Source organism: Mobula hypostoma, chromosome 29 (genome assembly GCF_963921235.1).
Source record: "Mobula hypostoma chromosome 29, sMobHyp1.1, whole genome shotgun sequence".
Taxonomy (NCBI): domain Eukaryota; kingdom Metazoa; phylum Chordata; class Chondrichthyes; order Myliobatiformes; family Myliobatidae; genus Mobula; species Mobula hypostoma.
Genome location: NC_086125.1, coordinates 25,535,388 through 25,561,221, shown reverse-complemented (window position 1 = coordinate 25,561,221; position 25,834 = coordinate 25,535,388). Strand labels below are relative to the sequence as shown.

The following is a 25,834-nucleotide window of genomic DNA, read 5'->3' as shown; positions in this document are numbered from 1 at the left end:
GAGGGTCTCAGTTACTTTATTTATTCACTTATTTATTTACTTTATACAGCACAGTGACAGGCCCTTTGGTCCATCAAGTCCCCACCACCCAAGGAAAGATTGTGTAAACCAGGGCTCTATTGTCCGGAACGTAGGAGGCTCAGGGGTGACCTGATGGTGATGGAGGTATATAAGGTCATGAAGGGCATTGGTAGGATAGTCTCACATACTTTCCAGTGAGGGGGCAATACTAACAAAAGAGCACAGGTTTAAGATCAGAGATGAGAGATTTAAAAGGGATATCAGGGGCAGCTTTTTCATGCAAAGGCTGGTATGTATTTTGAATGAGATAGTACGAATAGTGGTTGAGACTGGCATCATTTAAAAGCTATCTGGAAAAGTTCATGGATTGGAGGAGATTTAGGGCCAAACATGGGCAGATGGGAGTAGCTTGCTGGGCAACACAGTTGGCATGGATGTAAGACTATGGCTCCATGAACCTTTGTGTGGTGAGGCATTTAGTTGTCAACCCTGAACATCACAGCTCTGGTTATAAGAATCAAAATTATCTTTTGATAAACTGCTCTTCCTCTCTTCACTTTCTCTCCCCTAATCTACCCAGTTCTTCCTACATCACCCCCACATTATTTTCCCCTCCTCTAACTGATCCATCTCCCTCACTTGATTCCATCCTCCACCTTCCATTCCCATCAGATTCCATCACCTTTATCCCTTTGCCACCTCCACCCATCACCTCCCAGCTCCTGTCACGATTACCACTCTCTCCCTCCCCTCTGTTCACCAGCCTATTACCCCTCCCCACGCTCATCCACCGGGTTTTAATTTTTTAATTTTTTAAAAATTTAATTATCAGAATCAGAATTATTATCACTGACATATGTTGTGACATTTGTTGTTTTGCCTATTTTATCTTTCCCTATAACTCAGGCAACTCAAATGTTCCTAAAATGTTGAGTGGTCCCACCTGCCCACATTTGATCCACAGTCCTCTTAATCTCCTCCTGTCCATGGATTTCCACATTGATGGTAGTCATGAGAAGAGCGCATGTCCTCTTGCGTTTGCTTACTCCGGATAATTTTCCCAGGTGAATTAGTTTCTCTCTATTTACACTTAAGCACAGTTAGATCAGCTACCAACAAGGAAAACACCTCTGAAAAATGCACTCTGCCATCCAGTATAACCAGCCGGAGAACCCCTCACTCACAGTACAAGGCAAAGATGCTGGCAACACAGAACATGGTCCTGTTCTCATAACTGTGGGAGACAAATGTGTCAGCGTTGGTGTCCCAGAGGGCGCGGCTAGTCAAAAGGGCATCCACCTGGCACCTCTCGCCCACCGTCACAATGCACACCAACTTGTACCTGGGCGGCAGTCTGCCCTTGGCAAACTCCTTGATTTTGTTGCTCATTTCTACTGTCAGCCTGCTGGCAATGTCAGGATCATAGGAGATGACGTTGAGCTTACTGGGCAGGTATTCTTCCAGGAACTTCTGGACAGGGAAGGTGGAGAATTTCTGAGGGGGTTTTGAGGAAAAAGGCGGTACCTAGAATTGGAAGAAACAGTTTTCAGGGGCTAAGTCTTTACTGTGCCCTGGCAATTTTGTAATTATACAGATGGCATGTCAACATATCACTTTACAGCACCAGAGAACTAGTTTAAAGTTTTTGCAGTGCAGTGACAGGGGTAATAGATAGAGGGGGGTGGGGGGAACTAACTAGAATAGTCAATCAAGTTAACTGTCTGGGGGAGGAATACTTTTTCTACCTCCCAGCTTCTTACTTCATACTGCTTCCCCGACAAATTCCTTTCTTTTGCCTTCCTCCCTTCTTAAAGAGAGGAGTGACGTTTACAATTTTCCAGTCCTCTGGGACCGTGTCAGAATCAAGTGGAAAGATCGTGACCAATGCACCCGTTATCTCTTCAGCAACCTCTTTCAGGATTCTGGGATGTAGTCCATTTGGTCCAGGTGACTTATCCACCTTAAGGCCTTTGAGTTTGCCTAGCACTTTTTCCTTTGTAATAGAAATGGTACTCACTCCTGCTCCCTGACGCTTACGAACCTCTGACATACAGCTAGTGTCTTCCACAGTAAAGACTGAAGCAAAGTACTAACTAAGTTCATCTGCCATTTCTATGTTCCCTATTACTACCTCACCAACATCATTTTCCAGTAGTCCAATATCAACTCTCACCTCCCTTTTATTCTTTATATAACTGAAAAAAACTTGCAGTATCCTGCTTTATATTGTCGGCTAGTTTGTCCTCATGTGTCATCTTTTCCCTTCTTATAGCTTTTTTTAGTTTTTGAAAGCTTCCCAATCATCCAAATTCCCACTCACTTTTGCTACCTTATATGCCTTTTCCTTGGCTTTTATGCAGTCCTTAACTTCCCTTGTCAGCCACAGTTGCCAAGCCCTGATATTTGAGAACAACTTCTTCCGTGGGACAAATCTATCCTGTGCTTTGTGAACTATTCCCAGAAACTTCAGCTACCTCTGTTCTGCTGTTATCCCCGCCAGTATCCCTCTCCATTCCACCTGGGCAAGCTCCTCTCTCGTGCCTCTGTAATTCCCTTTATTCCATTGTGATACTGATACATGTGACTTATGCTTCTCTCTTTCAAATTGCAGTATGAATTCAATCATATTATGATCACTGACTCCTAAGGGTTCCTTTATGTTAAGCTGACTAATAAGATCTAGGTTATTACACAATATAAGATAGCCTTTCCCCTACGAGGCTCAAGCTCAAGCTGCTCTAAAAAGCCATCTTATAGGCATTCCACAAATTCCATCTCTTGCGATCCGACACCAACCTGATTTACCCAATCTCCTTGCATATTGAAGTCCCCCATTACAATTGTGACATTACCCTTAAAACATGCTTTTCCAGCTCCCTCTTCAATCTCAATCCCACATCTTGACTACTATTTGGAGGCTTATACATGATTCCATTAATAGTTTTTTTTTCCACCCTTGCAGTTTCTTAACTCCACCTACAAAGATTTGACATTCTTTGACCCTATGTCACCTCTTTCTAAAGATGTAATTCCATCTCTTACCAATCCAGCCACACCACCGCCTATGCCTTCCTGCCTGTCCTTAAGACCATGAGAAACATCCTCTCCACATCCACTCTATCGAGGCCTTTCAACATCTGATAAGTTTCAATGAGGTCACCTCTCATTCTTCTGAATTTCAGTGAGTACTGGCCAAGAGCCATCAAACACTCTTTCTATGACAAGCCTTTCAATCCCAAAATTATTTTTGTGAACCTCCTTTGAACCCTCTCAAATGTCAACACATCTTGTCTTAGATAAGGGGCCCAAAACTGCTCACAATACTCCAAGTGAGGCCTTGCCAGTGCTTTATAAAGCCTCAACATTACATCCTTGCTTTTATATTCTGGTCCTCTCGAAATGAACGCTAACATGGTATTTACCTTCCTCACCACAGACTCAACCTGCAGACCCAGCCTGTAAGAAATCCTGCACAAGGACTCCCAAATCCCTTTGCACCTCAGATTTGGTAGAAAATAGTCACTTCTATCAAAGTGCATGACCATACACTTCCCAGCACTGTATTCTATCTGCCACTTCTTTACCCATTCTCCTAATCTGCATAAACCCTTCCACAGCCTCCCTACTTCCTCAAAGCTACCCACCCCTCCCCCTATCTTCATATTGTCCACAAACTTTGCTACAAAGCCACCAATTCTGACATCCAAATCATTGACATATAATTTTAAAAGAAGGGTTCACAACAAAGACCGCTGTGGAACACCACTAGTCCTCAGCAGCCAACCAGAAAAGGCTCCTTTTATTCTTTGCCTCCTGCCAATCAGCCACTGCTTTATCCATACTAGAATCTTTCCTGGAATACCATGGTCTCTTAACTTGTTAAGCAGCCTCATGTGTGGCACCTTGTCAAAGACCTTCTGAAAATCTAACACAACATCCACCTTTGTCTATTCTGCTTGTTATTTCTTCAAGGAATTCCAACAGGTTTATCAGGCAGGATTTTCCCTTGAGGAAACCATGCTGGCTGTGGCCTATTTTATCATGTGTGTTCAGGTATCCCATAACCACATCCTTAACAAATGACTCCAACATCTTCCCAACCACTGAGGTCAGACTAACTGGCCTATCATTTCATAGATAGGTAGATAGATAGATAGATATACTTTATTAATCCCGAGGGAAATTTGGTTTCGTTACAGCCGCACCAACTAAGAATAGAGCGTAAATATAGCAATACTAAAAACCCCAACAATCAAACACCAAAATGCAAACTATGCCAGATGGAAAATAAGTCCAGGACCAGTCTATTGGCTCAGGGTGTCTGACCCTCCACGGGAGGAGCTGCACGTTCGATGGCCACAGGCAGGAACAACCTCCCGTGCCGCCAAGTGTTGTATCACGGTGGAATGTGGCCGAAGTCCAACAGTAAAAAGTTCAATACCCAGTCCGCAAACACGTTCCTCGATCGTGATATACCCCGGATTGCACCATCCGTTCTTAGCCAGAACAGTAAGCACCCAACTCCTTTACGCTTACCACTCTCAGTGCACTTCCGGTCAGCTGGAACGGTATTACCCACCGAACTCCTTAAGTTCATAAGATATAGGAGCAGAATTAGGCCATTCAGCCCATCAAGCCTGCTCTGCCATTCCATCATGGCAATCCTGGATCCCACTCAACACCATACACCTGCCTTCTCACTATATCCTTTGATACCCCAACTAATTAGGAAAATATCAACTTCTGGCTTAAATATACGCATAGACTTGGCCTCCACCGCAATCTGCCGCCGAGTATTCCACAGATTCACCACTCTCTGGCTAAAAAATTTCTCCTTACCTCCATTCTAAAAGGTTGCCCCTCAATTTTGAGGCTGTGCCCTCTAGTTCTGGATACCCTGACCACATGAAACATCCTTTCCACATCCACCCTGCCTAGTCCTTTCAATGGTTTCAACGAGATCCCTCGACGTGCTTCTAAATTCTAGTGACTACAGACCCAAAGCTGCCAAATGCTCCTCATATGTTAACCCCTTCATTCCTGGGATCATCCTTGTGAAACTCTCCTGGACTCTCTTCAATTATAACACATCCCTTCTGGGATATGGAGCCCAAAACTGTTAACAATACTCCAAGTGTGGCCCGACTAGTGTCTTACAAAGCCTCAGCATTATCTCTTTGCTTTTATTTTCTATTCCCCTTGAAATAAATACCAATATTGCATTTGCCTTCTTTACCACAGACTCAACCTGTAAACTAACCTCCCAACAGTCTTGCATGAGGACTCCTAAGTTCCTCTGCACCTCTGATGTTTGAAACTTCTCCCAATTTAGATAATAGCCAGCACTATTGTCCCTTTTACCAAAATGCATTATCATATATTTCACAACACTGTATTCTGTCTTCCACTTTTTTGCCCATTCTTCCAATTTGTCTAAATCCTGCTGCAATCCCATTGCTTCCTCAGCATCACCTACCCCTCCACCTATCTTCGTAATATCCACAAACTTTGCCACAAAGCCATCAATTCTGTTATCTAAATAAATGACAAACAGTGTAAAAAGTTGCAGTCCCAATACTGACCCCATGAGGAACACAATAATCACTGGCAGTCAAGCAGAAAAGGCCCCTTTCATTCCCACTTGCTGTCTCCTGCCTGTCAGCTATTCCTCTATCCATACCAATATCTTTCCTGTAACGCCATAGGATTTTATCTTGTTAGGTAGCCTCATGTGTGGCGCCTTATCAAATGCGTTCTGAAAATCCAAGTAAATGGCATCCACTACCTCTCTTTTGTCCACCCTGCTTGTTACTTCCTCGAAGAACTCTAACAGATTTGCCAGGCAAGATTCCCCTTCACAGAAACCATGCTGACTTTGACTTATTTTGTCAATAGTCTCCAAGTATCCCGAAACCTCATCCTCAATAATAGACTCCAACACTTTCCCAACCACTGAGGTTAAGCTAACTAGCCAATAGTTTCCTTTCTTTTGCCTTCCTCCCTTCTTAAAGAGTGGAGTGACATTTGCAATCTTCCAGTCCTCCGAGACCATGCCAGAATCAAGTGATTCTTGAAAGTTCATGAACAATACATCCGTTATCTCTTCAGCAACCTCTCTCGGTACTCTGGGATGTAGTCCATCTGGTTCAGGTGACTTATCCACCTTTAAACCTTTTAGTTTGCCTAGCACTTTTTCCTTATTAATAGCAATGGCACTCACTCCTGCTCCCTGACACTCAATGGACCTCTGGTACACTGCTAGTGTCTTCCACAGTGAAGACTGTTGCAAAGTATCCATTAAGTTCATCTTCCATTTCTTTGTCCCCCATTACTACCTCACCAGCACCATTTTCCAGTGGTTCAATATCAACTCTCAGCTCCCTCTTATTCTTTATATAACTGAAAAAAAACTTCCTGCTTTATATTACTAGCTAGTTTGCTCTCATATTTCATCTTTTCCTTTCTTACAGCTTTTTTAGTTGCCTTTTGCTAGATTTTAAAAGCTTCCCAATTATACAATTTCCCACTCGCTCTTGCTACCTTACATGCCCTTTCCTCGGCTTTTATGCAGTCCTTAACTTCCTTTCTCAGGCCTGGTTGCCTACTCCTGCCATTTGAGAACAACTTCTTCTGTGGGACTAATCTATCCTGTGCCTTGTGAACTATTCTCAGAAACTTCAGCCACCTCTGCTCTGCCATCATCCCTGCCAGTATCCTCTTCTGATCCACCTGGGCAAGCTGCTCTCTCATGCCTCTGTTATTCCCTTTATTCCATTCCTTTCTTCCGCCTTTCTCCCTTCTTAAAGAGTGGAGTGACATATGCAATTTTTCATTCCTCTGGAACCATGCCAGAATCAATCGACCATTCAAAGTTCATTACTATTTCCTCTACAATCTCTTCAGCTACCACTGGGGTATATACCATCTGGTCTAGGTGACTTATCTACCTTCAGACCTTTCAGTTTCCCAAGAGTCTTCTCTCAAGTCATGGCAACTCCACATACTTCTTCCCCCTGACACTCTCAAACTTCTGGCATAGTGCTGGTGTCTTCTAGGGTGAAGAATGATGCAAAATCCAGTTCACTTGCCATTTTCTTGACCCCATTACTGCTTCTCCAGTATCATTTTCCAGATGTCCGATATCAACTCTCACCTCTTCAGATACTTCATGTATCTGAAGAAAATTTTGGTTCCTCTTTAATATTATTGACTAGTTTACCTTCATATTCCATCTTTTCCTTCTTTATAACTTTTTAGTTGCTTTCTTTTGATTTTTAAAAGCTTCCCAATCTTCTAACTTCCCAATAATTTTTGTTCTATTATATGCCCCCTCTGTGGCTTTTATGCCGGCTTTGACTTCTCTTGGTAGCAACAGTTGTGTCATCTTGCCTTCAGAATACTTCTTTCTCTTTGGGACATAGATATCCTATGCCTTCCAAATTTCTTCCAGAAATTCCAGCCATTGCTTCTCTGCTGATGCCAGTATTCTTCTCCAATCAATTTTGGCCGGCTCCTCTCTCATGCCTCTGTAATTCCCTTTACTTTACTAAAATACTGATACATCTGACTTTAGCTTCTTCTCAAATTGCAGGTGAATTCTACTTTATTATGATCACCTCCCCTAAGGTTTCCTTTACCTTAAGCTCTCTATTCTGATCCAGAATAGCTGATCCAGAATAGCTGATCCCCTAGTGGGCTCAACCATGATCTGCTCAAAAAAGTCATCTTGGAGTCATACTAGAAATTCTCCCTCTTTGGATCCAGTACCAACCTAATTTTCCCAATCCATCTCCATATTGAAATCCTCCATGACTTTTGTAACATTGCCCTTTTGACAGGTATTTTCTATCTCCCATTGTAGTCTGTAGACCACATCCTTACTACGGTTTGGGGATCTGTATGTACTTCCCATCAGGGTCTTTTCATCCTTGCAGTTCCTTAGCTCTACCCATCACAATCCAACACTTTCCAACCCTATGTCACCTCGTTCTGATGATTTGATTTCAATTTTTTTTACCAGCAGAGCCACACCGCCCTGTCTGCCTACCCGCCTATCACTTTGATACGATGTTTATCCTTGGACGTTAAGCTCCTAGCTGCCAACATCTAGACGTCACCCAAACTGTGAAAGCATTGAAGGCTAAGGACATAGTGGATGGGTGTAACTGTCACTGTGGATGTGTGCGCTGAGGGGCCTATTTCTAGAAGAATTAGAAGTAGGAAGAGGCTCTCTGGCCTTTAAAAACCTGACCTTTTCATTTACAATCTTGGTGACAACTGGCTTCTTGGCAGCTATCTTCAATGCCGTTCTCTCCTTCCAAGATAAAAACAGAATTTGGTTATCTATTTCCTCCTCTTAAATCTCAAATTCTTTTCTACTGGAACAACATTCTTAGTCACCTTCAGATTCTTCGTCAGTCTCCGGGCAATGAGAAGTCCACTGATAGTAAAGGAGAGAGTTGGTGCCCCATTTGCAATGTTTCCCATTGAACCTTTCCCTTTCATCGCTCGAGGCTGCAAACAAATAGAGGAGATTAAACAGGCAGTGTTTATATCACCCTGGTCAAGAGAATGCTTCCCACTGGACCCTGTTCGAAATGGGGGTTCAGGTTCAAGCTTATTGTCAATGGCAAGGAAGACACATGGTGTAGGTGCTATGAGAGTTAATTTTTAGCAGCAGCAACATAGCACACTACAACCATGGCAAACAAAAGTTAACGTAAACTTAAATCATGAAAAGATAAACATCAAAATAAATGACGCCAGTGTGAGTTGAGGGAAAAGAAAAGAAGTGCAGTTTAAGGTAAAGTCAGAGCTTTCAGCTGGGTACAAACCCCAATGGCTGTGGGGAAGAAGCTGTTGTTGAACTTTGAGGTGGGGGTCTTCAGGCTCATGTTGGCAATATCAAGAAGAAGGCACGGCCCAGATGTTGGACATTGCCTTTCTGAGATATTGCTTCTTGTATACATCCTTGATGGAGAGTGGTACTTGTCACTGAACTGCCTGAGTCCACTACTCTCTGTTTCCAAAGGATATGCTGTAAGATATCAGCTGGTTCTGGCATATGATCACGAAATAGTTCAGTAGTCCAGAAACAGAAAGGTTTTGGTTATATTTTGGGACGCTTGGAGGACAAAAAAATTGGACTGATGATGCACAGGATGAGGCCATGGACGTACTGAGTAAGTTTATGGCTGCACACCTACCGAATACTGAAAGTCCTGGATGGAGTGGTTTTTCTCTCGATCTTGGTACGTCTGACAGCAAACAATGATCATGGATCAATTTTATTCATCATATACGTTTGCATGCATTAGGAACTTGACGGATGTGCAACAAAAAATAACAACATTCAAGAATTGTAAAGAACGTCTGAGTCTGTCTAGGTACCATATCCAATGTGGACTTTGGTGACCATGGTTTTCCATATGGATCTATCCTTTGTTTTTTGGATGACTTCCATTTCCTCGATGTGTAGCCACCTGGCTATGCTTTTGATGTACATAAGCCGAGGTCTTCCTCTAGGTTTGCTCCCCTCGATCTTTCCAGAGAGTATGAGTGTTTCTAGTTCATCTTTCCACATGATGTGTCCTAGGAATCTGAGTTGTCTTTCTCTTATTGTTGGTATGAGTGATCGAACTGCTTGGGCTCTTCTGAGAACTTCTTCATTTGATGTGTGTGTGGTCCATGATGTTTTTAACATTCTCCTGTAGAGCCATAATTCAGCTGCTTCTAGTCTCTTTTCCATTGCTGGAGAAATGGTCCAGCATTCACTTCCATAAGTCAGGATAGAATAAATGTAGCACTGCAGTATTCTGTTTTTAGTGTACGTGCTCATCTTTCTGTCTGTTAATATGGTCTTCATTTTTTGGAAAGCTTCTTTCGCCATTGCTGTTCTGTATTTGATATCTGTGTCGCACCTGCCATTACTTGTTACTAGGCTACCAAGATATCGGAATTTGTTGACTTGTTTGATGTTTGTATTTCCGATCTTGATCACACATTGTGGGATGTTTGTCTTTCTGGAGATGACCACGCTTTCTGTCTTCTTGGTGTTGATTGAGAGGCCTCTGCGATTACTTTCTGCTGCCACTATAGTGAGTAGTTCTTGAATTTTGTTTCTGAGTCAGCTATTAGTACGATGTCATCAGCATATCTTATGTTATTTATATTATGGCCTCCGATTGTGAATCCTTTGATGTCTTTGATACTTCTCAATATATTTTCACTATACAGGTTGAATAAGTCTGGTGAAAAGACACAACCTTGCCTGACTCCTCTCATGATATTCACATACTCACTCACTTCTGCTTCTATTCTGATGGATGCTGTCTCGTCCCAGAATAACTTTCTTAGGAAATGTATATCTTTCCCATCTATGTCAAGATCTTGAAGCATTTCCAGAAGATCTTGCTGTCTGACAGTGTCAAAAGCTTTTGTATAGTCAATGAAACATAGGTAGATGTCTTTTTGTACTTGGATGGCTCGTTTATATAAAAATAATGCCAGAAGTTCAGATATGGAATAAACTGTGCATAAATGCCTGAATACCAGCATATATTTGCAAAGTAAACAGCATTATAAAAGCAGTTTAAAGTGTTTACTGTGTAGTTCAGATTCTGAGGTAATAGATAGGGACAGGTGGGGGGAGAGGGATGAATGTGAAGCCAAAACTAAAAAAACTTTCACCACGTTATGTTAGCATGTGGTTGCTGTCCCACGCCTTACCTCTGGTGCAGTTTTGTCATTGGCTCTCGCTTTAGTGGGCACCGACACCTTCTTCTCTGTGGCTCTGGCAGCAACCAGACTCTGCCCTCTGCTGTCCATGTTGGGTTGTACGTAAGGCCCTCTGCTGTCCATGTTCAGCGATCCACGTCTCTATCCCCTGCTCTGCAATGGCTTTGGTATCTTCGTCATAAAATCAGAATCAGAATCAAGTTAATATCGCCGTCTTATGCAAAAGATCAACTTTATTCACCAAATATATTGACATATATTAGGAATTTGCTGTAGTGTATTGTTCAGGTTGCAGTAAAAAACAACAACATTCAACAAATTTAAAGAATAAATAATTGCACCTCCTGTACCTAATGAAGTGGCCACTGAGTGTATGCTCATTGTCTTCTGCTACTGTAGCCCATCCACTTCTAGGTTCAATGTGTTGTGCGTTTAGAGACGTTCTTCTGCACTCCGCTGTTGTAACATGTGGTTACTTGAGTTACTGTCGCCCTTCTGCCAGCTTGGACCAGTCTGGCCATTTTTTTCTGACCTCGTTTTTGCCCAGAGAATAGCTGCTCACTAGATTAACACACACAAGATGCTAGAGGAACTCAGCAGGCTGGGCAGTATTTATGGAAAAGAGCAAACAGTCAACATTTTGGACACTAAACATCGACTGTTTAATCTTTTCTGTAGATGTTTCCTGGACAAGAGATTTCCTCCTGTATTTTGTGTGGATTGCTTTGGATTTCCAGCGTCTACAGATTTTCTCATGTTTGTACCACTTACTAGATTTTTTTTTGTTTTTCACACCATTCTTTGTAAACTCTAGAGACTGTTGTGTGTGAAAATCCTGGGGGATCAGCAGTTTCCGAGAGACTCAAACCACCTCGTCTGGCACCAACCACCATTCCACAGCTAAGGTCACTTAGATCACATTTCTTCCCCATTCTGATGTTTGGTCTGAACAACAACTGAACCTCTCGACCATGTCTGCATGCTTTAATGTATTGAGTTGCTGCAACATGTTTGCTGATTAGAGATTAGCACTTACAAGATGTACTGGTGTACCTAATAAAGTGGCCACTGAGTGTACATAAAATATGTCAGAGGTTAAAAGTATGAATACGGAATAAAATGTGCATAAGTATATAAATACCAGAATATACAGTAAACAGCATTATAAAAAGTGGTTTAAAGTATTTACAGTAGAGTGAAGTGACTGAGGTAGCAGATAGATGGCGGGGGGTGGGGTGGGGGATTGCTATCTAGAACTTTTGATCAGATTAACTGCCCTGTCATTCTAGTTAGCACCTCCCACCCCAGCCCCACTATCTATTACATGAAACTTGTTGTTTGCAACAGCAGTACAATGCAAAATCAGTAAAATTATGATAAATTACAAAATAAATTAATAGTGCCCAAATAAAGAATTATATCAAGGAACAAAGGTTAGAAGACAGAATAATCTGAAGATTCTATATCTTGTCCCCTTTATAATGTCATGGATAATTGATGAAAAATTGTGTGGATAGATTGAGCAATCGATTTTGCTTAACATGCTGTGATATTAAATGGAGGGAGATATGCAACTTTTATTGCCTGAAATTGCGTGTTGTGTATGTACATTTCAGAACATAAAACAGGAGAAATTATTTGCTTATTATGGCTGGAAAGCCTCTTTTCCTTCATGAGATAGTGTTAATGGGTTTGTGTACCATTTAGAAATCTGTGCAGTGAAATGGGCAGTCAACATTTCAGGTCAGGACCTTTCATCTGGCTTAATTAGAAAGTTCATTTACTAAATTACTTTTGATGCAGAATTACACAGCGCAGAAGCAGGCTCTCATAACATCTTCATGCAAAAGGAGACGACAATCTATGCTAATTCAGCTGCTTGTGTTTGGTGAACCTTTCCTATCCGTATAACCATCTTTTAAATGTTGTGTCTATATCAGCCTCTATCGCAACCTCCGGCAGCTCACTCCAGGTATCTACTATGCTCTCAGATCCCCTTTAAATCTTTCCCTTCAAACTATGCCCTCTAATTTTAATATTACCTATCCAAGAAAAAAGACTGTGATTACCTCCCCTATCTCTGACCCTCATGAGTTTATAAACCTCTATAAGGTCACCCCTCAGCTTCCTTTATGCAAGGAAAACAGTCCCAGCCTATCCAATCTCTCCTTGTTACTCAAGCCCTCCAGTACTGGCAGCATTCTTGTGGAGCTTTACTGCACCCTGTCTACTTAACCTCATCCTTCCTGTGATGTGGCAAAAAGAGCCGCATATAAAACTTCAAGTGTGGCCTAACCTATGATTCCTGCATCTGTGTAATGTTGGTGCGATGGTGCAGACAACTGTGAGAATGTTTCAAAAGACAAAGAAAGAGATTACCTTTATTTGTCACGTACGGTACATCGAAACATATGGTGAAATGCATCACTTGCATCAACAACCAGCACAGTCCATGGATGTGCTGGGGGCAGCCCGCAAGTGTCGCCATGCTTCCAGCATCAACGTAGAGTGCCCAGAACTCACTAACCCTAACCCATACCTCCTTCCATTGTGGGAGGAAACCAGAGTACTGTGTTGGTCATTCACACAAACAACACATTCACCGTATGTTCTGATGTTGTGATTTACATGTGACAAAGAAAGCTAATCTTCCACACGGTTCCTTTATTGGCTGAGGATCCTAGGAACCTAGAAATTGGTGTCCAGTCGCGCATGGAGAACCTGATCAACACGTGGAAGGGCTGCTGACCCACCAATATCCTCGCAACGGCAAAGGGTTGGTCGATGTGTATCAGGGTAGCCGGAGTTATCTAAAAGAATGATTTATTCTACTTTCACAGAACAGAACAGCACATGAACAGGCCCTTCAGCCCATGATGTTGTGCCAAACTAATTAAATTATAATTAAATGAACAACTAATCCCTTCTGTCTACACAATGTCCAGTCCCTTCTATTTCCTGCACATTCTAATGCCTATCTAATGAATGCCCCTATTGTACCTGTCCTCTCCCCACCCTCCACCACATCAGGCAGCAAATTCCAGGCGTCCATCACTCTCGCTGTAAAAATAAAACTGGCTCTGCACCTCTCCTTTGGACTTACCCTCTCACCTTAAACGTATGTCCGCTGGTATGAGACATTTCAACCCTGGGAAAAAGGTAGAAGCTGTCTTCCACGTCTATGCCTCTTATAATCTTATAAACACCTTTATCAAGTCTCCCCTCAGCCTCCACCACCCTAGAGAAAACACCCCGAATTTGTTCAACCTTCTCCCTTAAGAATGAAGGGATCTGAGGAAAGCTCTTCTCACTCAGAGCCCCGGGATCCGGGACCCTGTACTGGGCCGCGCAAGCAGAACCGGGAATGGAACTGAAAGGGAGAGGTAAGGGTGAACTTGGAGGGGTGTTCCAGGGGTGGAGGTGGAGGTTAAGGCAGAGCATTTTGTAGGTGGCATAGAACATAGAACAGTACAACACTAAAACAGACTCGTCGGCCCACAAACCAACTAAATTCGTAACCAGTTGGCCAACTAAATGAATCCCCTCTGCCTCCACAATGTCCATATCATTTCCTTTCCTGCACGTTCATCTGCCTTCCTAAGAGCCTCTTGAACACCTCTGTTGTGCATGCATCCACCACCACCCAGAGCAGGGCATTCAAAGCACCCACTGCGCCCCCTCACTTCACAATTCCTACCTGACTCCGCAAAGCGATCTGGGTAAGGCCCACCTGAGCAGTATCAACTTCAGAATCTCCAGCTAAAGAAGCACCGCTTGCGACTTCAGAAGCTGGGCTTGGAAATTATATTGCTTTTAGGGTTTATTCACAGTACTCGGTCCCGGAGTCACACTGTAGCATTCAGGAATCGTAACTATGATCCCAGACGAGGATGGCAGGGAGGGATCTCCGTTGCAGTTGAGGGCTGGTAAGGGAGGAGGTGAAGTGGGTGGGCCACAAGAATAATGCATGAGATCCTAAAGATAACGTTCACTTTAAATTGTTGTTAACAACCTTAATACTTGGAAAGTAATCTATCAGTGGGTGAACAGGACGGGAGAGAAGCCTTGCTGGGATCTGCCAAACAGTCAGTCCTCTGAAGTAAATATTTACCCTCTTTTGAAAGCAAAATCATTTGAGTTATGGAGTAGATAAACCCTGAACAATCTAACCATAGAGCAGCCATCACATTATTCAACTGTACCCTTGATAACAGCTCTCAATGAAAGATGAGTTCAGCTGAGGGGACTGAACTGTGGCTTGGAAAACAAACTGTGAGGCTGAGTAAACACAATACATTTAAATAGAGACTGTCATCCCTTGATTAATTGGACCAAGGGAGCTGTTTATACTGATTCCAGCACACTCGGTATGTGGTAACTAATGTAAACTCAGCCCAAACCAACTGTGCTGTGAAAAACTAAGATTTCAAAGCACAAAGACAAAGTTTTCAAACATCATCTCCCCTCATCTTGCCTCGCCCTGTCCCCATTTCTTCTCTCTACTCTCAACCACTCACCTCCAGACCTAAATTTACCTTGTTTCTGGTTCCCAATTTTACATCTTCCTTGACTTAAATATTTTAAAGATTGGCATTATCTGTGACATGTACATCGAACCATACAGTGAAACGCATCGTTTGCGTCAATGACCAACACAATCTGAGGATTGTGCTGGGGGCAGCCTGCAAGAATCACCATGCTTCTGGCGCCAACATAGCATGCCCACAACTCACTACCCTAACCCGTATGTTTTTGGAATGTGAGAGGAAACTGGAGCAGCTGGGAGAAACCCGTGCAGTCACGGGGAGAACGTACAAACTCCTTACAGACAGCAGAGGGAATTGAACCCCAGTCGCTGATTCCTGGCACTGTAATAGCATTACGCTTTACCATGGCACCTCTTGCTCTCATTTCCACAGTCCCATCAAAACTGGCTTGTACATAGAAGACAGTGAAGGGATACTGTTCTGACTGGAAGTCTGAGACCAGTGGTGTTTCATGGGGACCCGTGCAGGGTCTTCTGTTATTGGAGATGTACAGTCAGTGATACTTTATTAGATACACCTGTACACCTGCTCAATAATGCAAATATCTAATCAGCCAAACATGTGGCAGCAACTCAATGCATAAGAGCATGCAGCCATGGTCAAGAGGTTCAGTTGCTGTTCAGACCAAACATCAGAATGGGGAAGAAATGTGATCTAAGTAACTTTGACCGTGGAGTGATTGTTGGTGCCAGATGGGGTGATCTGAGTATCTCAGAAAATGGGATATTCATGCACAGCAGTGTTTAGAGTTTACAGAGAATGTTGCATAAAACTAACAACATCGAGAGAGCAGCAGTTCTATGGGCAAAAACACCTTGTTAATGGGAGAGGACAGAGGAGAATAGCCAAGCTGGTTCAAGGTGACAGGATGGTGACAGTAACTCAGATGTTACAATAGTGGTGTACAGAAGAGCATCTCTGAACACAGAACACATTGAACCTTGAAATGGATGGGCTACAGCAGCAGAAGACCATGAACTCAGTGGCCATTTTATTGGTGACCTCGTGGCCTCTGAGTGTAAATGATTTACATGAAATTCTAAAAGGGTTAATTAGTGATTTTGCAGATGATACAAAGATTGCTGGAGTTGCAAACAGGTTTGTCAAAGGACCAGGATCTGGATCAATTGGAGATATGGGCAGAAAATAGCAGATGCTGTTCTGTCCAAGCAAGTGTGATGTGTTACACTTTGGGAAGTCATATGTAAGGCCATAAGAATTAGGCCTATTGAGTCTGCACCGCTATTTAATCATGGCTGATTTAATATCCCTCTCAAACTCCTCCCTGTAACCTTTGACAACCTTACTAATCTTTATACTTTATTGTCGCCAAACAATTGATACTAGAACGTACAATCATCACAGCGATATTTGATTCTGCGCTTCCCGCTCCAAGATCTATCAACCTCCACTTTAAATATACACAATGACATAGCCTCTACAGCTGTCTGTAGCAATGAATTCCACAGATTCACCATCTCTGGCTTCAGAAATTCCTCCTCATCTCTGTTCTAAAGTCTGACCCAGTATGCTCCTGACTACTACTACTGTGTTCCCAATAATCTCTAGTACACTTAATGTCAGATTATATAATCATTCATAATTGCATAACTGTCCTCCATTCTCTCTGCACCAATCCCAAACTTACTATCAAACCCACAGAGAAAGGGCTTTGGGGTGCTGTTGTAGTGTGGAGTATTGATCTCTACTTCGCTGAGACCAGGCAGCAACTCTCAGACACCTCCTCATGCCCACCCCTTGAAGAGGACTCAATTTTGGACCATCAGAAGACTGTCTCCAACACCATCACTGACCTCATCAATTCTGGAGAACTCCCATCTACTGTCACCAAGCTCACAGGTCCTTTACCCTGCACCGCTTGCTTCTGTCTCCGACTCAAGATCCACATAACAGACTGTCTGGGTAGGCCTATTGCCTCTGCCTTCTCCTGCCCCACTGAACTCGTGTCCTATGCCTCAATTCCATTCTATCCCCCTCACCCCCCACTCTCCGCTTTCCAGAGTGATTTCTCCCTTGTCCAAAGTACTACACCCGCCCACTCACCTCCTCCCTCACACCACCATTCAGGGCCACAAACAGTCCTTCAGGTGATGCAACACTCACCTGCAAATCTGCTGGGTTGTCTATGTATCGTGCTCCCAATGCAGCTTCCCAGTGGTGAGACCCGTCGTAATTTGGGAGACCGCTTCATTGAGCACCTCCGCTCCATCCGCCAAAACTGGTACTTCTTGGTAGCCGCACATTTTAATTACGAATCCTATTCCCATTCCAACATGTCGGTCTATGGTCTCCTCGTGTGCCATGAAGAAGCCACCCTCATGGTGGAGGCCAACTCCAACTTGATTCTGGCAACAACAAGTTTTCCTTCCTCCTCCCCTCTTCTTCTATTCCCCACTCTGGCCAATTACCTCTTCTCAGCTGCCTATCACCTCCTGCTCGTGCCTCTCCTCCTTCCCTTTCTCCCATGGTCCACTCTCCTCTCCTATCAGATTCCTTCCTCTCCAGCCCTTTACCTTTTCCATTCAAATGGCTTCCCCTATCACCTTCCGGCAATTCTCCTCCCAAACCTCCCCCCACCTTTTTATTCTGGTGTCCTCCCCCTTCCTTTCAGTCCTGAAGAAGGGTCTCGGCCTGAAACGTCGACTGTTCATTCATTTCCACGGAAGTTACCTGACCTGCTGAATTTCTCCAGCATTTTGTGTGGTTTGCAATCATTCATGTCATGTTTGAGTCCATGGCAAAAGGCAAATACATTGTTAGCATTCATTTGAGAGGACAAGACCATACTGTAAAAGCAAAGATGTAATACTCAGACATTGGCCGAGCTGCACTAGGAGTATTGTGAGCAGCTCTGGGCCCCCTTTCTAAGAGAGAATGTGCTAGCATTGGAGAGGGTTCAGGGGAGGTTCATGAGAATGATCCCAGGAATGAAAGGTTAACGTATGAGGAGCATTTGATGACTCTGGCCCTGTACTCACTGGAGTTCAGAAGAATGACAGGGGATCTCATTGAAACCTATCAAATGTTGAAAGACCTTAATAGAGTGGATGTGGAGCAGATGTTTCCTATAGTGTAGGAGTCTTGGACCAGAGGGGCCAGCCTCAGAATACAAGAACATCCCACTAGAGCAGAGATGAGGAGCAATATCTTTAGCCAGAGGCTGGTGAACCTGAGGAGTTCATTTTCACAGACGTTTGTAAAGGCTACCAAGTTTACTGTTGAAAAACATGCAGACCAAGGTGCACAACACAGTACATACAACCCACATACACCAGATAAGGTAATATTAACGAATAATAAAATATATTTCAGAAGATTGACATTTAGGTGCATTAATGATACAAGTTAAAAACAGACGTTATAATGCTGCAGGCACTTCATACAAGATGCAGACTTGATAGGTTCTTGATTTGTAGAGTTGTCAAAGGTTTCAGGGAGAAGACAGGAGAATGGGGTGAGAGGATAAAATATTAGCCTTGGAAGAATGACAGAATAGACTTGATGGGCCAAATGGCTAAATTCTGCTCCTATGTCCACTGGTCTTTACTTTTGGGAGGGAGTTAGATATATTCAAACTGTGCAAACAAGATTAAGACTAATCTAGGTGAATGTCCTGGGTTGGGCTGGGCAGTTCCGCTTTAAATTGGTCTTAAGAAGTTACTAGCCATGAATAATTGAAATAGTATGCACAGTTGGACATTTTTAATCTAATTTTGTAAAGTGATACATACAAAGAATGTGCTTTCAATAATAAGTATAACTGACATGTTCCTTTATTTGTTACAACAGTGACAGAGTCTTCAATAGCTGAGAAATATGAGCGAGATACACAGAATATAGCAAAAAAAAAGCAAACTCAGGTCTCAGATATCAAAGTTGATAAAAATGTTTTTGTGTAAGAATAGCAAGACAAATTGACAAGTATATGGTGTACTCCCTTCCCTCTATCCTCCATGGTTTCCCCACTGTCTCCTGTTCAGTGAGTCCACATGTATTTGTATTGTTGCTGGTGTTGTTCTGCTGAATACTGTTGGCATGCGAAGTTGATGCTGGCGGTTCCTGGGGGATGGCCCCAGCACATCCTTAGGCTGCATTGATAGTAAAAGCAAGTAACACATTTCACTGTACGTTCTGATGTGCATGTGATAAATAGATTAATCTAAATCGCTGCTTAAGTATTCAATCATACTAGAGCGCCTTTGGTATGACATACTTCAATAAATGGCATTCGTTCATGGGAATTTTGATTAGGAAGAAAAGTACAGGGTGGCTTACTCAAATTGAATGAATTCCACTCCATGTATGGTTTCCCAAGAAATGGTACTCTGAATCTCAAGGGACAGGCACTGCACAAACTTTGGGATGATTACAAAGAAGATAGTGTGTCCTTTAGAAACCAACAGATGACTGGGAAAGGATCACACACCATGCTCTGGATGGAGCAGCCTACAGGCAGAGTGAGGCACCAAGAGGTGGGGTGGATAGTTCTGAGTTGGGTAGTTCGGAGTTGGGTAGTTCGGAGATGCGTAGTTCTGAGATGCGTAGTTCTGAGATGCGTAGTCCTGAGTTGGGTAGTCCTGAGTTGGGTAGTCCTGAGGTGGGTAGTTATGAGGTGGGTAGTTATGAGGTGGGTAGTTCCGAGTTGGGTAGTTCCGAGTTGGGTAGTCCTGAGATGGATAGTTCTGAGTTGGGTACAGAGACAGGAGGAAAGAATATATTGCTTAGAAATTTATTGGTTCATGGGAGCTCCCCAACGAGTGGACATCTTTCACTCTCATTGAACAAAACTTCAAGTTTGTTGCTGTGAGGTACTGAAACACAGGGTATAAAGGCTGTGAAATTATCTTTTTGCAGCAGCAGCACAGTTCACTACAGATATGTTAAACATAAGCTAACATACTGCAAGTAACAAATTATACATGACCTACGTGACAATAGAAACACAAGTGCAAGTTGAGAGAGTGGAAAATTAATAGTCCAATGTAATGGTTAGGGTTTTATAGGACAGTTCAAAAATTGCAACCAAGTTTATTATCACTGACATTTGTTGTCAAATTTGTTGTTTTGTGGCAGCAGTACAGTTCAATACATAAAATAAAGTTACAATAAAAAATAACATTTGGAAGGTTTCAATGAGATTCCCCAACATCCTTCAAAATTCCAGCAAGTACAGACCCAGAGCCATCAAATGTTCCTTGTATGATAACCTTTTCATTCCTGGAATCATCCTTGTGAACCTCCTCTGAATCTTCTTTGATGCTATCACATCTTTTCTAAGATGAGGAGAAAACTGTTCATAATATTCAAGGTGAGGCCTCACCAGTGCCTTATAAAGCCTCAGCATCACATCCTTGCTCTTGTATCCTAGACCTCTTGAAATGAATGCTAACATTGCATTTGCCTTCCTCACTAACAACTCAACCTGCAAGTTAACCTTCAGGGTGTTCTGCACAAGGACTCGCAAACCCTCTGCATCTCAGGTTTTTGGATTTTCTCACCATTTAGAAAATAATCTACACTTTTATTTCCACTACCAAACTGCATGACCATGCATTTTCCAAAATGGTATTTCATTTGCCCCTTTCTTACCCATTCTCCTAATCTGTATAATTCCTTCTGCAGCCTACCTGTTTTCTCAACAGTACTTGCCCCTCCAACAATCTTTGTATTATCTGCAAACTTTACAAAAAAGGCATCTATTCTATCATCTAAATCATTGATATACAGCATAAAAAGAAGTGGTCCCAACACCAACCCCTGCGTAACACTACTAGTCTCAGGCAGCCTGAAAAGGATTCTTTTATTCTCACTCGCTGCCTCCTACCTATCAGCTAATGCTCCAACCATGCCAGTAACTGTCCTGTAATACCATCTTAATTTGGTAAGCAGTCTCATGTGTGGCACTTGTCAAAGGCCTTCTGAAAGTCCAAATATACAACATCCACTACATCCCCTTTATCCATCCTACTTGTAATTTCCTCAAAAAATTCCAACAGTTCTGTTAGGCAAGATTTTCCCTTAAGGAAACCATGCTGACTTTGACCTATCTTGTCCTGTGTCACCAAGTACTCCATCACCTCACCCTTAACAATTGTCTCTAACATCTTCCCATCCACTGAGGTCAGGCTAACTGGTCTATAATTTCCTTTCTGCTGCCTTCCTAGTCACTTAAAGAGTGGAATAATATTTGCAGTTTTTTCAGTCCTCTGGCGTCATGCTCTGGTGATTTTTGAAAGATCATTACGAAAGCCTCCACAATCTCTACCGCTACCTCTTTCAGAAACCTAGGGTGCAGTCCATGTGGCCTGGGTGACTTATGTACCCTTAGGTCTTTCAGCTTTTTGAGCACCTTCTCCCTTGTAATAGTAACTGCACTCAATTCTCTTCCCTCACATCCTTCAACATCTGGCACACTGCTAGTGTCTTCCATAGTGAAGACTGATGCAAAATGCTCATTTAGTTCATCTGCCATTTCCTTGTCCCCATTATTATTTCTGCGGCCTCATTTTCTAGTAGACCCATATCCACTCTCATCTCTCTTTTATTTTTTACATACTTAATAAATCTTTTACTATCCACTTTGATATTTCTTGCTAGCTTGCTTTCATATTTCATCTCTTCCCTCCTAACAATTCTTTTAGTTGCTCTCATTAGGTTTTTAAAAGCTTCTCAGCCCTCTATCTTCCCATTAATATTTGCTTTGTTGTATGCCCCCTCCTTTGCTTTCACATTAGATTTGAATTCCCTTGTCAACTACCGTTGTACCAATTTGCCATTTGAGTATTTCTTTGTTTTTGGAATACAACTATCTTGCACCTTCCTCATTTTTCCCACAAACTCATGCCATTGCTGCTCTGCTGTCATCCCTGCCAACATCTCCTTCCAATTTACTTTGGTCAAATCCTCTCTCATACCAATGTAATTTCCTTTGCTCCACTGAAATACTGCTATGTCAGACTTCACTTTCTCCCTATCAAATTTCAAGTTGAACTCAATCATATTGTGATCACTGCCTCCTAAGGGATATTTTACCTTAAGCTCCCTAATCACATCTCAGACATTCCATCTCTCCCGGAGGTTCAGGAAGTCTCCTGCATATTGATAGCCGCTCCCTGATGCCCGCAAATTATATACAATATCCCGGAAATCAATTTTTTTTTAGATTAAGCGAGTGAGGTGGGGGGGGGGAGGAAGAGAGAGAGAGAGAGAGAGAGAGAGAGAGATAGAGATAGAGATAGAGATAGAGATAGAGATAGAGATAGAGAGAGAGAGAGAGAGAGAGAGAGAGAGGGAGAGAGAAAGAAAATCCTGATTGGTCTCTCTTTGTGCTAAGTAGACCTATCAGTTTTCTCTGTGGGCGGGCTTTACAGTCGACCTCTCTCTCTCTTTCATTGTCCATCAGTTCAGTTTAGTGTCCTGCAGTGCCATGGCAGAGTGTTCCAAAAAAAGAAAATATAAAACATACTTCACCCAAGACTACACTAAAGTGTACCCCTGACTAATAGGGGTGAAAAATAATGACAGTATTGCTCACTGCACTGTTTGCAACAGTGACTTTTCTATTGTCCATGGTGGGTTAAGTTACTGTAAAAGACATGTTGAGGTGAGTTTAACAGGAATCATTCATTCATTAGCATAGCTAACATTATTTAAACTAGCTGGCTAGCTGCTAAGTAGCCACTCTATTGATGTCCTATGTGATGAGGCCAGACTCCCTGTAGACTTGTTTAAAGTTGTAATAGAATAAAAAAGTGACTCCATGATAATATAATATAAGTACATATTATATTGTCTTATGCAGAAAATGTGACATTAAAATAAGGATACACCTTATGCCTTATGCTTTTATTTCTTTCAGGGACCACAACGGGGGGTGGTGGTGCTACCTCCCTGAAATTAGTTTTTGCAGGATGGGATGTCTGACATCTGGTTCATTGCATTTCACCCAATCCAGTATAGCTGATCCCCTACTAGGCTCAATGACAAATTGCTCTATAAAGCATCTCGTAAGCATTCAACAAACTCACTCTCTTGAGACTCATCACAAACCTGATTTTCCCAATCGACCTGTATGTTAAAATCTTCCATGACTATCATAACATTGCCCTTTTGACCACCTTTTCTATTTCCCATTATAATCTGTGGTCCACATCCCAGCTACTGTTGGGAGGTCTGTATATAGCTGCCATCAACATCCTTTTTTCATTTGCACTTTCTTCACTGAACCCACAACAATTCAACACCTTCTGATCCTGTGTCACATCTTTCTACTGATTTGATGCCATTCTTTACCAGCAGAGCCACACCACCCCCTCTGCCTACCTTCCTATCCCTCTAATACAACATGCAACCTTGGACATTCAGCTCCCAACTACAACCGTCCTCCAGCCACTACATCATACCTGATAATCTGTAAAAGTGCAACAAGATTATTTCTTATAACCTGTGCATTGAGATATAACACTTTGATTATTTGCTACTCTTTTTGATTCTGCATTCCTAATGCACTGATACTCATCCTGCTGGCTGCAATTATGTCCTTTCATCTGCTTGCCCTTCCTGACAGTCTGACTGCACAATATCTTTGCTTTTTTAACATACGTTCTATCCTGAGCTCCTTCACTCTGGTTCTCACCCGCCCCCCCCCACCAGCCAAATTAGTTTAAACCCTCCCCAAAAGCTCTAACAAACCTGCCCACAAGAATACTGGTCCCCCCTTGGGTTCAGGTGCAACCCAACGCTTTTGAACAGGTCATACCTCCTCCAGAAGAGATCCCAGTGATCCAAGAACCTGAAGCCCTGCCCCCTGCACCAGCTTCTCAGCCATGCATTTATCTGCCAAATCATCTTGTTTCTGCCCTCACCGGAACGTGGCATAGGCAACAGTCCAAAAATTACTACCCGGGAGGTCTTGGTTCTCAGCTTTCTACCTAGCTCTCTAAATTCTCTCTTCAGACCTCTTTGCTTTCCCTTCCTATGTCATTGGTACCAATATGTGCCAAGATATCTAGCTGCTCTCCTTCCCCCTCCAAAATGCTTTGCATGTGATCCTCGATGCCCCTGACCCTGGCACCTGTGACTTGTCCACATCCACAGTATCTCTTGCTTGTTCCTCTGACTATTGAGTCCCCTATCACTACTGCTCCCCTCTTCCCCTTCTGCACCACATACTCATGCTCAGTGCTAGTAACCGGTCGCTGTGGCATTCTCCTGGGAATATCTACAAAAGGGAATGCCTAAAAAAATGTGGCATCCATCATCCAGGAACATGTCCTCTTCTCATCACTACCATCAGGGAGGAGGTACAGGAGCTAGAAGGCACACAATCAAATTTTAGGAACAGCACCTTCCCCTTGGCCATCAGATATCTGAATGGACAATGAACTCATGACAACTATCTCATTATATTTGCTCTGTTTTAGCACTATATATATATACACACACTCAGTGGCCACTTATTTGGCATACCTTTAACACCTGTCTGTTAATACAGAAATTGATTTTGCCAATAATGTGAAACAACTCATTACATAAAAGCATGTCAGAACATAAAGCATTGTCAAGAGGATAAGTTGTTGTTCAGACCAAACATCAGTTTTCTTATTGTAATTTATAATATATTTTACGTATTGCACTTTACTGCTGCCACAAAACAACAAATTTCACGACATATGTCATTGGTAATAAACCTGATTCTGATTCTGATAAAGTCGGTTCTGTAAGTGTGCTTTTGGTCTATTCAGAAAACCAGAGCTATGAGCTGACTCAGCCACTAGAGGGGAATAACTGAACACTTTATGCTTTTCACCACCAAGCGCTTTGAACATTACTCCTGAGTTTTCCCACTAGTCAGTGTCCACTGACATTATCTCTTCTGTCCACTTGCTATTCACTCAACTGTGTCACCACTATCGCTTCTTTTGCTGGGAGCCACATTTCAGTGACTGATAATGATTTTGCCATAATCTCCACCCAACAATAACCACGACCACGATCAGTTGAACCTCTGACATCGATTGCCTAGCTCACTTTTTTTTTACTATTAAGTTTAACCAGGAGACCAAGATTCAAACAATTCTTATTCACAAACTATTTCTCCAGTTCATATATAAGTTAGAAAAAGAAATTATTGAGTTATACCCAATTACATATATTCTTAATAACTTTAAGTTCAAAAAGAAAAAGAATTGTGGTATGTAACCTCAGGACATTCTGAAGTGTTTTACAGTCGGTGGTGTACCTTCAATATGTCATTGTTGTTTGCAGCTTCATAAATTACTCACCACAAATACTGATATCACAATAAGCAGAATATAAATTTCATAGGGTCTCAGCCCAAAGCATGGACTGTTTACTCCCCTTCACAGATGCAGCCTGACTTGTTGAGTTCCTCCAACATTTTGTGTGTGTTGCTCGAGATTTCCAGCATCCGCAGAATCTCTTGTGTTTATAAATTTTCTCTGTTGAGGTTATTGGGACAAACACAGCCAACTGGAACTAAGTGGGTG

General features: G+C 42.5%; 1 protein-coding gene across 2 annotated transcripts; it reads right to left on the bottom strand.

The window, feature by feature from the left end:
* Positions 1–827: 827 nt before the first annotated feature.
* On the bottom strand, positions 828–25,711 carry LOC134339363 (dynein light chain Tctex-type 5-like). Of its 2 annotated transcripts, none has more exons than XM_063035803.1 (5): positions 25,610–25,711; positions 10,750–10,929; positions 8,422–8,535; positions 8,273–8,335; positions 828–1,545 (listed from the first exon to the last, which is right to left on the bottom strand). In XM_063035803.1, exons 2-5 carry the CDS (start codon positions 10,879–10,881, stop codon positions 1,198–1,200), a joined length of 657 nt encoding a protein of 218 aa, XP_062891873.1. In that variant the 5' UTR covers positions 10,882–10,929; positions 25,610–25,711; the 3' UTR covers positions 828–1,197. The 2 variants fall into 2 exon arrangements, with proteins under 2 accessions (XP_062891873.1, XP_062891872.1); XM_063035802.1 differs by lacking the exon at positions 25,610–25,711 and adding an exon at positions 14,456–14,636.
* Between the last annotated feature and the right edge of the window lie 123 nt (positions 25,712–25,834).